Below are 13,089 nucleotides of genomic sequence, written 5' to 3'. Positions count from 1 at the left end.
TGTGAGATGAATAGGCTTTCATGTGTTTTTTATTAGGGTTTGGGACGATATAATAATTTTGCCCATCATTCTTAGTCCTTATGTGAAACATGAAGACATATTTCTTTCCCTTTGATGTGCATTATAACTCAAGAAAACTAGTTAATATGAGCTAGTGAACAATGTACGTCATTGGGATACACGTATTTTGACTATGAAACGCTTTTCCAATGTTGCATGGTTTGATATCCATGCTGTGATCATGCATTAACACGTACACTGATGCTAACGTGTAATAGTTGCAGTATCTTGCCGCATTTTGATGATTTAAAACACTACCAAAATACACACACTTATGCTAGTTCTGACAGCTCCCCTTGGGATGGCTGTGTCTTCCAGCACAAGACCTGTGCTCCAGTCCTCAGGTAAAAAAAATGCTGGCGGCAAACCAGCATCTTGTTGAGTCTTTGTGGCGAAATCGAGAGCTAGCTATCCACTCTTCCGTCTGTGAATGACGCTGAGACTCGGGGTTAGTGACACGTCATGTTCATCCGCTTACATTAATAAAAGCTATTACAGTTGCATCTGCAACTTCGTTTTCTGTAACCACAGTTAATGCACGTGGAGAATTTGTAGCAATGAAAAGCTACGTCAATTTCTGAAATACTGGTCCAATGATGTATCAATAAATGTAATTGAACTTAAACTAATTTTATTGAAAAACAACACAATCTATGGTAACAAAATAAGTGTAAAAAGTAAAAAACTGAATTTAAAAAAGGTTAATAGGGGGAAAAAACTGATTTCCTAGAGCCCTAGGTAAATGTTCATGTCTCCATTAGAAGTATTTCAGATTTTTTTTTGGTAAGATAAGATATGACTTTAGGTGAAATTTCAGGTTTACAGCAGCAAAAGTACAGTAGCACACAAGAGGATAGTAGGGAGCACACAAGAGCAGATGAAGCGCAAAAACACGATAATACCCATCAGAATTTATTTACACTATACACTAGGTGTGCTCCGATCCATTGGCCACAGATCGGTATCATCCGATATCAGTGAAAAAGGACGGTATCAACATCGGCCGATACTTGGTTTAAAACGCCAATCCCTTCCACTGATCAGCGCCGCCCTGGCTGCAGCATTCAAACAATCATGTCTGCCGTGTGTGGGACTTGGCAGGGTGTGGCGAGTTTGATCATCCGTCAGGCAGCGGCTATAAAGCCCCGGTCCCAACCTGCTGCACTTGCAAATGTGGGCATAATTTTGGGATGAGTACCACCTCAGTATGGATTAGGGAGCATGAAGACAATATGTGGCACTTTTAGTGCAGGAGGAACTTTGTTGAACGCTGCGTAGGACTATGGATGATGTGTGACTGGGTGTTTGCGCTGCGCTTGAAATCGCCGTTGTACACACTGATATCACAATGACATTGTATCTCCTTCCCCGGCACAGAAGCGGAGGTCGGCTGCAATGTCAGAAAACTAGAAATAAAGGCATTGTGAAATACAAAAGGCTTGAAATAAGCTCTAAAGAAAAAACCCTTGGTGACCCCTAATATAGCCAGTAGCACATTTAAACATTTACACTGCATGAATGTGATCCGTATTGGTATCGGCTGATTTCACTCATGGATTATCAGCATTGGCAGCATCAAATCCTGATCGGAACATCCCTATTATACACAGTTATATATATATATATATATATATATATATATATATATATATATATATATATATATATATATATATATATATATATATATATATATATATATATATATATATATATATATAGTTATATATATGTTGACCAGGTCGCAGGTGTCTTACAGGGTTATTGCACGGTTTATTGCATGGTTAATTGTTATAATTATTATCTACACTGATTCCTCATAAAATATGGTTTCATCATAATTTTCTCACTTTAATACTGAAAGATATTTATGTATACATAGCACTTTAGGTGAAATCCAAGAGGAAATGGATCCCAGACACCTCACTGGAAGGCAACAGCACCATGTGATGTCTCCAAATAAACGCCTTCCACAGAGACAGTAGTCATAATAATGACAAATAAAATCTGGTGCTCCAAATTACAAACAGGTTGGCCATGATGGAGGTGCTATTTTTTTCTATTTGCGTGGATTAAATGTTGAGGGGCGAAATGAGTAAATGTTATCAACGCACAGGAATTTGCCTGCACAAAGTGGCTAGTTGCAACATGCCATCTTGCACAATAACATAGCGCATGCTAACGTACATGTTACAGCAACAAGTGTTTAGTTGGAGTCGACAACCTTTAGAACAACCTTTCATTAATAGTGGCTGGTTTTCGGACCAAAAGCAGAGTGTGACTGAGGTTGTAGAGACGCACATGGGGACATTCGAGTCAAAAGCAAAACTGCAGCGGTGACCTGATTCTTTCACCCTCGCATCCACTGACCTCATCCGCGCACCAGCCGCATGACTCGGCGACTTGGATGCACTCCCCACACGACTGTGCATTCGCCTTAATGCACACGCTTCCCTCTGAAAGACAAAATGACAAAAGAAAAAGGAGAGAGTTTTTTAACATAAATGTTAGAAACAGAGTTCCAGTAAGTTCTTGACTCAAACCAGCTGCTGGATCCCACTTCAAAAGAGCGGAGTCAAGCTGAGGCAACCTGAGAACCCGAGGCAATGCACCAAGTCATGATTTCACCTCGTTTAGAGTTTGGCTGACCCATTCCCACACATAATATACAGCAGGGGTCTCAAACATGCGGCCCGACACTAGTTTGAGGCCCCCACCTTGATATGAAAGTTTAATGTTAGTGCGGCCCGCGCAAGTTTGATATGGATGCTGTATGGTATCATGTACCCAGAAAAAATTATTACGTTTGATTAATGTTCATGTTAAAGGTTAAATAACTGTTAATAGTTATCCTCCCTATCCGTGTGGAAGTGGTAAGTTTTTGGCTATTTAAGTTTAAAGGAAATAACTTGAAGGCTACCGTTTAGGTCGCTAGCTCTCTAGTTTGCGAGTTAGCATGTGTCTCAAGACCCTGCAGTTGCGCAATATGTTGTAAATAAAAAGTATAAATGTGACATAATGTGGCATCATAATGCTTTGTTAATTAAATAATTAATTAATTTTAATCTGAAAAAAATTATTTGTCTACCCACCAACTATATGTGGTTTCTTAAGTTTTTATTATTTGCCGTTTTATTATTATTATTATATTTATTTATTACTGATTGATTGATTTTCTTTATTCTTGATTTGTTTATTTATTTTTCATCTTATTTTGTGCAGAAAAATAAAAATTTATATTTGAGAACAGTGGAATGTTTTATCAGAGCTTTTATTGTAGAAAATCGGAACCAAAGCACTGAAAAACTTTGTATATTTTTCTGTTTTTAATAAATGCGGGTTTTTTTTTTGGAAAACCTGATGCGGCCCAGCCTTGCCCAGACCCTAGCTCCAGTGGTCCCCAGGTAAATTGAGTTTGAGACCCTTGATATACAGCTTTAAGACACTCACTGGAAGGCTATGCCATACAACACAGATATTTTATTTTTTATAAAAGCAACATTTTTCTATGCACACCCCAACTGGCTTCTCCTCATCCTTGATTGTGGTAAGATTGTGATGCAAATGTTAGGCTGCTGCTTCTTACCTGGTTGAGCTTGGCTGCCACCTAGCAGCGTTAACAACGATGCCAGCATGATTAATCGTAGATCCATCTGAAAAAAAAACAAAAAAACATCAGAAAATATATTAATGGTGGCAATCAAACAACAAAATGTGACAAACACAGCTGTGTTTTGGGAGTGTGTCCCGCTACCCAGCATGCTTAGCAGAAGGGTGATGAGTAAAGTGTGTTGGGCGTTAACTTATTTTTATGCCCACGCCGTCCATAGGTGAGACGGTTGACTTTATTGCAGCATATAAAACACTGCTGTTCAAACTCATGTAAAGCTGGGCTCTGACTATTTCCTGTGCAACTCGGATTAATCACAAACATATTGCAAATCATGATCATCAATGTAAAAATAATACCAACAGGCTGTATTTGCCCACTTCTATTATAGAGGATGTAATGCTAAGTCTTAGAAATGATCTAACAGTGTCCTCTATCATCAGCGGCGGACAAACATGTCCAAATAAGGAAGCAGGAAGCAGCTCAGAGTTACTACGCCAGCATTACTACAGGAGGATCATTTGTTCCTCCATCCTTGCAGTAGCCAACACTACAGGCTGGAAAATGACCACAGTGGCCACAAAGCTACAGAGAAAAAGGATGTATGAGCGTCCATGTATGGTCAGACTCTGGTTAGAATCCATGTTCCAGTGACTTCCTAGCCTCAAAACAAAACCCACCACACGGTCCACAGAGAAACGCTACGCTAACAGCTGTGAGCTAAAATAGGAAACAGAGGCAGAGTGCTGTTAAAAGTGCTGCGAGACATTCAATTCACACCTCCAGCTGGCAATTTGCGACTGTAAACGGCCACTTCCTGTGACACGAGAGTCCTGACCACTTTCAATGAGTTGGCCATGCTGATGCGCTTAGAATCAAAATACAATGGACTCTGGGTTAGCATGATTTTTTTGGTTTGTTTACATCAGGGGTCTCAAACACGCGGCCCGCGGGCCAAATGTGGCCCGCAGGACACTAGTTTGAGGCCCCCGCCTTGATATGAAAGTTTAATGTTAGTGCGGCCCGCGCAAGTTTGATATGGATGCTGTATGGTATCATGTACCCAGAAAAAATTATTACGTTTGATTAATGTTCATGTTAAAGGTTAAATAACTGTTAATAGTTATCCTCCCTATCCGTGTGGAAGTGGTAAGTTTTTGGCTTTTTAAGTTTAAAGGAAATAACTTGGAGGCTACCGTTTAGGTCGCTAGCTCTCTAGTTTGCGAGTTAGCATGTGCCTCAAGACCCTGCAGTTGCGCAATATGTTGTAAATAAAAAGAGTATAAATGTGACTATAGTCGTGTTTTGTCATGGTTCATCGTTAGGAAGAACAGCAGAGTCACAGCAGAGTGGGCATGCCCGGAGGCGGGCTCTGGGTGGAATAAATTAAAACAGACCGTTTTGGCAGGAAGCAGAAATCCCAGGAAATACAGCTAGAAGAAGTGCAGATTCTGCTAAATTTCAAATGTTTTCTGTAGGGGGGATTGTGGGTAGCTGCTCTATGGGGGACCATAACTCAATAGAAAGGGTCAGAAAATATAGGTCCCCTTTAATCAGAAAACGTTAGCATCCCATTAGCTAGCGAATAAATTCTTTTGATAGTTTTCGCTTTACAGGTACCACATTTCATGGACATTTGGCAGCATTGATTTAAAATACCACTGAATAACTTTGGATCTGAATCTAAAGATCTTATCTTTAGATCCAAATTGTCCATAGTATGAATGTATATAATGAATGGATTAAAAGATTACGAGTGAATCTTCTCTACTGTGCATGCGTGTCTCTTTTCCTCGTCTCTCGCCTCCAAACAGGAAGAAAGATAAGAGGACTCACTTTGTGCATTGGCATGTTCGTTCCATAGAACAACAGCATGAACGGAGTGAGCCCTTTGTCAGTCATACAGTGGAGACGGGGCGAGTAGCGTACACACAGAGTTTTAAAGTATTGGGATACTGGATGTTAGTTTTTCATATCTATTTCCCATGTGCCAATGTTTAAACATTGGTGGAGGTCTCCACTCCAAGTGTTCGTGACATGTTGATTTACTGGCTTGGTCATAAAAAGGTCAACCTATCGCTGTAGGACATACGTTGTGGTAAGACAAACAGGTCATTCAGCACTAAATCAATAGCAAACAAACAGCAAGGTCCCACACGGTCAAACTCCTCCCACACATTCCTGAGGACCAGCATGGTGGCATCTTGTTCTTCTTGCACACTGCAGCCATCTGACACTGTGCAGAACACACGTTAGCGCCGCACATTCTCCTTCTCACACAAGCCAGGAGGAGAGAAGATGGCGAGCAATGGTTTGACCGTTGGAGGTGTTCATTACAAGTCTAGTATACGCCCTTCTGTGGTCACAGCTGATAACAGCAAAGCTTAGAAGACTCCGTCATAGGCTAGAAAGACACGATGAGATACTTTGTTGTCCAATAATCATTAACTCTCAGCATTCACACTACTTAACTAATTAAATGACAGTAGCAGCTAAAGTGTTTGGTCCTGCTCTATTTGTTCTTGTTAAGATGCTGACCATTGATCGGCGAGAAGCTGAGTAGCTAATATTTAGAGAGGACGTAAACAGACTCCATCATGACTTTGTATGGTCAAACCAGAGGAGGCGGAGTCATCACACACCACGTGAATCATGAGGACAGCTCTCTGCTTTCCTAGGCAACATCTTCTCTTGGAAGAACTGCTACCAAAACTCAAGCCAAACAAGTGGACTTAAAGTTGATCCAATACAGAACCTATTGCTCTGATTTGATGTGCAGTGTGAAAGCACAATTTAGAGACCATCAGAACCAAGTCAATGTGGTGCATAGATTCACACTGTGGACATCTCCACTGGAAGACCTATCATCTGACAACCATCTCCCTGTATTTTGGTTCTTCCCTTTTGGAGGTGACAGTCCTCTGATGAGCAGAATCTGTGCTGAGGATGATGATGTGATTAGGTATGCTGGAGCCTACCCCAGCTGACTTCAGGTGGGAATTAAATAAACCATTAATTCATTTGTTTTCTACCGCTTATCCTCACGAGGGTCGTGGGCTTGCTGGAGCCTATCCCAGCTGGCTTTAGGCAAGAGGCGGGGTACACCCTGGACTCAAACTCCACCATTCATTCATTCATCCATTTTCTACCGTTTATCCTCACGAGGGTCGTGGGCGTGCTGGAGCCTATCCCAGCTGTCTTTAGGCGAGATGCGGGGTACACCCTTGACTCAAACTCCACCAGTGTTAGGTAAATAGATTTTCAGACATGTGTGCCATCTCTTAACTTGATTAAAATATTCAGTTAATTTCGCGTTGTTCATACCAATATACATAACCCTGCCCTATAATTGATCTTTCTTTCAAGATTAATCATGATTAATTCATTTGAAAACCGTGGTTAATCTGATTATACATTTTTCTCCTTTGACAGCCCTATTATATATACGTACATACATAAATACACACATCATGTCTAAATCTGAATCTGAACTGAAGTCTCAAGCCTGGTGTCTGTCAAATCACTGTGAATGTTTACATGCGTTTTAGCCGATAGCGCTCACTGATTGAGGGCATGCCCACATGTAGGCGGGTATCTCATCAAACTAAGTTATTTTCCACGATTTACCAGATATTTGGTACTAAAAAGGAAGGTTTTCAAAACCTCAGGTCAAAGTGTGGGAAAATCCGATGACGTGTTTGTGTATGGACGCCAATAACAGGAGTTTTACGTTTCCCATCGTCACTACCTGTGACGTCACACACATGACCTGTGTTTAACAGGTCAACAACATGGATGCCCTCACAACTGTAGCTATTTTTCAAGCGCTTTTTGCTAACTCAAATATTGCTTCACTTTAAAGAGCAGAGGCAAAGAAACACTTTGAGGTCGGCCATCTTTGCTTAAATCATTGCATTATTGCATCATTGCACGAGGTGTCGAGTAGGCTCCTACGCCGACTTGCTTTGGCAAGATTCCCAATCAATATTTTCTTGCGTCTCGTTTACTTTGAATTTAAAAAAAAAAACATTTCGAAGTAATTCTGCCTAATTCTGGAAGTGACAGGATGACAGTGGATGATTCTGATTGGATAGAATTTTAGGAACTGGTGCCGCCTGCAGGTTTGGCATGCTAATGACTGTGGCATTTATACGGTTACGGTGCATTTTCTTTGAAATATGAGGTTGTGTGAACACAATTTTTTTCATAAACGGACAGGGGAAAATATGCAGTTTTAAAAATAACCTGCTATGTGTACACAAGGCCTCCGTGATTCAGTTTTCCTGGCTTGGGTACGGTGCCGATTGTTAAATGCTGATCCGGATTGTGTTTCCACTACAGACAGTTCGTTAGTAACAGATAGTTTTAACAGATAGAAAAACACCATCTGTAAATAAACAGCACGAACAAGCTTTAAATTCACTCTCCATCACAATCCCTTCAATTTTAGAGTGAAGGTTTTGTTTTTGTTGTTTTTTAAAATTTGGTTCCAAACAGAATGTACAACCTCTACTTTGACACAAGTTCATGAACTAATACCCAAAAAGTGTGATCATTTTTAAGCCAGTTAAGCGCTGAGCTCGGAGTCAGACTAAAAATGTTATCGCTACCTTTTCTTTGCACCCCCCCCCCCCCTTCCTCTTTTTATTGGTGATTAAGTCGCTCCAACAAAGTCTGAGCAAAGAAATGACACAAATGCACAAAAAAGTATGTCCTCCAGTTGGGCTGAGGCTGTGACTGAAAGTAAATAAGTCTTTTTAAGCGTTTGCAAAGTGTTAACATCAGTTGTGTGTTGTTGTTGTGTATCGAAGTAGCACATCTGCTAACATTTAGACCATGGCCGTGTTGAGGTCGAGCGTTACTAATGTTCACGTTCTTCTACCCAAAGTTCTTACATTATGAAATACTACTTGTACTATACTTTAACTAGAAACTCTTATGCCAGTATAACTATTGCACCTCAACACACGTTTCCTGTTGTTTGCTGTGCTTTGTTGTACAGTTTCCTCCAGTGCCAGTGCACACTTATACTGTCCAAAACAAGTAATAACAGAATACTATAATCATGTACATGTTTACTTGGGTTATTATAAAGTGTTGGACATCAATGTATCAGTCAGAAGTGTGTTCATACAGAGAGTATAGATCAGGGGTGGGCAAACTTTTTGACTGGCGGGCCGCATTGATTTAACAAAATTGACGGGGGGCAGACTCGATATTTTACACGTAACAGTCCACCTGGAATTATTGTATCTGTAAAAGTGTTATGCAATCTGCTTTATGGGCACTTTGAGATCATTTATTTGATGTAAAGTAAGTTATAAAATTATAATAATAAATTTCTCATTATTTTTATTATTATTATTTGTATGATTATTATTATATGCCTGTGTCCCTTTTTTCAGGAGCACTTTGTAAATAACAGACCGCATCAAATAACGAAATTATTGTATCTGTAAAAGTGTTATGTAATCTGCTATGTGTGCACTTTAAGATAATTTATTTGATGTAAAGTGCGTTATAAATTTATAATAATAAGAATAAATTTATTATTATTTGATATTATTTGTTATTATTTTATATTATTATTTTATTATTATTATTATGATGTAAAGTGCATTATAAATTTATAATAAGATTAATAAATTTAGTATTATTTTATATTATTTGTTATTATTATTTTATATTATTATTATTATTATTATTATGTGCCTGTGTCCCTTTTTTCAGGAGCACTTTGTAAACAACAGACCGCATCAAATAACTAAATTATTGTATCTGTAAAAGTGTCATGCAATCTGCTATATGTGCACTTTGAGATCATGTATTTGATGTAAAGTGCGTTATACATTTATAATAATAAGACAAAAAAATATTATTATTATTATGTGCTTGTGTCCCTTTTTTCACTTTGTAAACAACAGACCGCATCAAATAACGAAATTGATAAAACCGCCAAACCATGAAAATGTCGGCTCAAGCCATGATGCCAGCTTGTATGTTGACTTTAAATGAAATACTTTGGAAAGAACGGGCGGGCCGTATTCAAACACTTGGCGGGCCGGATGTGGCCCCCGGGCCGTAGTTTGCCCACCCCTGGTATAGATGATGAAGACAAATTGAAAGGCATAATTTTTCACGCTGGTGGGGTGTGGCGGGGAGACGGGGTGTGGGGGGGTGGATGTGGAGTGGGGGACAGGGTCAGTCATCTGGTGGTCTACAAACCATTTGGACGCCCATCCCCCTCTTCTCGCTTTGCCACCCGGTCACAACACACAGCCCCACCTGCTGCACAAAGTCACAGTCCACTTTCAGTCCATTAAGACCCCCCCACCCGTCCAAAAAAAAAAAAAACAGGAGGGAATTCCTCAGTCGAGACTGCTTTGGGAACATCATTGTTCCCAACATCAAAACTAACAAAGTTGTGAATTCAAAACAAGACTGTGACGTCATTCAAGCTGTCCATGGGATCCAGAATTCTAATCTCTTCACTTGGCTGGAACTATGATACAGTTGACCCTGTGAACCAGGACCACCAGTGATTGGTGAAATTAGCCCTTGGCTAGATGCTGACATGTTAACATATCATGTACTATACTAGGGCTCGACAATAATGATGTACCGAAAAATTGGGGCAAGTAAATCCAATCAGTGATATTCCCGTGGGGCAAGTGCGATTTGACCTGCCATCCTGCCAAGAGTTTTTTTAAAAGCGGTTCTTGTTGGGTGTTGGTAAAACACGGACTGCGTAATTCCGGTGGTAATTTGCAAACCAATCCTTGCAAGTCTTGAAATGGACCAATCAGAATCCTTTATTCTCCACAGTCGGCGTTTTACCCACACCCGTTCTTGTTGGCGATCAACCAATCAGCGATGGTTTGACTAGGAAAACATCTATCATGGCGTCCCTGCCAACATGGTCTAATTGTTCAACAACTTGTGAAGGAAAACAGCAAAAAGTGATGAACCAGTGCCTCCTAAACAAGTATTTTATTAGCGGCAGCAAATCAAATGATGGCACAGGTGAGTGAATCACATTGCTGTGACAATTTGAAGTGGTCACAATGAAACACCACCGATTAGATCCAATACCAAGTGCTGATTTTGCACAAGCTACAAAATCTAGCGTTTCCATTTCTCTGTGGATTTTTCTCACCTTTGCTTCACAAATTATTGTTTGACCATTCAGCATTTTTTTCTGGATTCAAAACACTTTACTAGTACACAAATGTGTCTATTCAATAATGTTTCATTGTGGTGCACAACTTCTAAAAGGCAAAGTGCCTAGAAGTCTCTTGACAATCCAGATTTCCATGCAACGTCATGATCTATGTAGGAAAACAACCACAAGAAATGATAATCATTTCATCTTTATTTGAGATTCTCATGTGATGCCACAAAAATGAGATGATATCATTATGGCAGTCTTTTCATTTTACATGGGGCAAGTTCGGGCAAGTAGTTCTCACCTTAAGGATTCCCCATGGGCAAGTCATTTTTGCTTTTAATGTAGAGCCCTGTATACGTATAATATGTACTGTGCGCATTTACAACAAAATGTATTTTTCATTTATTTTGGACACATGGCTCCCTTTCCCCCTTCCAAAATCCCCTCCGAGATTGACATTTGTGTTGTCTTAACTTAAAATAACTTTTGGGTCTACAAACAACTAGGGGGCAAAATGCCAACTATTGACAAGAAAACATTATCAGCGAATCATAAATGGTGAATGATTATGGTGAATGATAATATAAAGAACAGATTTAAAAACACAAAATATTCTTTTCACTAAAAATCTTTGTCATCATTTGTTACGGCAAAAAGCAGTCCATGTTTGCCCATCATGAGGAGGACATTCCGGACCTCCAGACCCTTTGAAGAGATGAGCTCATGCATTCCAACCTAACCAGCTCCATACTGCGCTGTGGAAAATGTACTAAAACTGAAAAGTGTGCTTCTACTTTTTTTTTTTTTTTTTTTTTTAAACGGGGGCGTCTCTGAAGTTCACTGGGTCACTTTGACATTTACATTGCGTCTCAGGATGGATGCCATACCAAAAGTGATACGGGTTAGAGCTTCCTGTAAAGGACACAAGGGCTAATTACAAACACACCGTCCGTCATTGAGCAGCGCATGACTACACGTGTCATCCCAGTGATTAGCATTTAAAAACATCTTTAAATAAGTAAAATGTTTTCACAGGTACTTCGGTACATGACAAAAAAAAAAAAATTATAAATAAAAAAATGTATAATAATTAAAACAAATGTATATACGTACATTAGAAAGGCAGGAAGTGTCAAATGTAACAGTTAGTGATTGTAAAAGTACCAGATGGAGGGGTAGGATTTAATAAGCTTTGATGTGATCTGATGCATGTTCAAAAAATGTTCAAAAAAACTTGACACAATCCCCAGATACTGTACAAATATGCCACTGATCTTAATGTGACGCCACCTTTGGTTTTCTTATCGGGGTAGGTGACATTTCCCTATATACATAGCTGTTTGTAGCCTATATCGCCCAGCAATACTTTCTTGCAACAAAAAAATCAAGCCTACACTGCTAACTTCCTGCTTTTCAAGACTGATACATATAACCACTAACTTTATATAGCTATCATTTAGATGTAACTGTAGTGGGTCCACTCCTGGACGTAAAAAGAGCTCAAAGATGGATTTGAAAAGCTGCACCTGTAGATTTGTTCTTAACCAATATCAGGACATCTCTACTATGGTAATGGTAATGGTTTTATGTCATTTGAACATGCCTCAGATTACAATTGAGTGCATCCCATAATCAGTTCACAGTTCCACATGTCCAAAAGGAGTAGGAAGAAGCAAAGCTTATTAAATCCTACCCCTCCATCTGGTACTTTTACAATCACTAACTGTTACATTTGTTCACTTCCTGCTTTCCATAATACAGTTTAAGTTTTTTTTTGTTTTTAAATAATGTACCTTGTACCGAAGTAGGAGGTGATATGCGCATCCAATGACATAATGTGTACCATAGTAAGTGTCAATATAGTGATATATATAGTACATCATGACTGGTTCAAGACTCTTCATCCTTGTATTTAGCAAACATCAACTGCTTGTATTGTTTCTTGAATTGGCTCATCGTTGTGCATTGTTTGAGGTCCTTACTCAATCCATTCCATAGTTTGATTCCACATACTCAAATGCTATGGCTTTTTAACGTAGTCCTACTATTAACTAAGGATCGACCGACACATCAGCCGGCCAATATATCGGGCCGATATTTGCGTTCTTTACTTGAATTGGTATCGGCCGATTCCCTGATGTATTTTTCCGCAGCATGATTTACAGACTGGCATCCGCCGGGCCGCTTTGTGTTGCCGGAGGACCCTGCAACACACGCAGTCGCGGTACCCCTCCCACACTGCAACAGTAGT

At 39.6% G+C, this 13,089-nt stretch overlaps 1 protein-coding gene across 1 annotated transcript in view; it reads right to left on the bottom strand.

Annotated features, from left to right (window-relative positions):
* The window catches only part of LOC131125811 (integrin beta-1-like), a 30,495-nt gene that overhangs the window by 13,107 nt on the left and 4,299 nt on the right, over positions 1-13,089 (bottom strand). The window contains exons 2-3 of the mRNA XM_058068118.1: positions 3,647-3,713; positions 2,431-2,516 (exon numbers count right to left, since the gene is read on the bottom strand). Coding sequence (XP_057924101.1) covers positions 2,431-2,516; positions 3,647-3,713 — 153 coding nt within the window. The remainder of the gene's footprint in view (positions 1-2,430; positions 2,517-3,646; positions 3,714-13,089) is intronic.

This window comes from Doryrhamphus excisus, chromosome 1 (genome assembly GCF_030265055.1).
Source record: "Doryrhamphus excisus isolate RoL2022-K1 chromosome 1, RoL_Dexc_1.0, whole genome shotgun sequence".
Taxonomy (NCBI): Eukaryota; Metazoa; Chordata; class Actinopteri; order Syngnathiformes; family Syngnathidae; genus Doryrhamphus; species Doryrhamphus excisus.
This window is presented reverse-complemented; position numbering and strand designations above follow the sequence as displayed.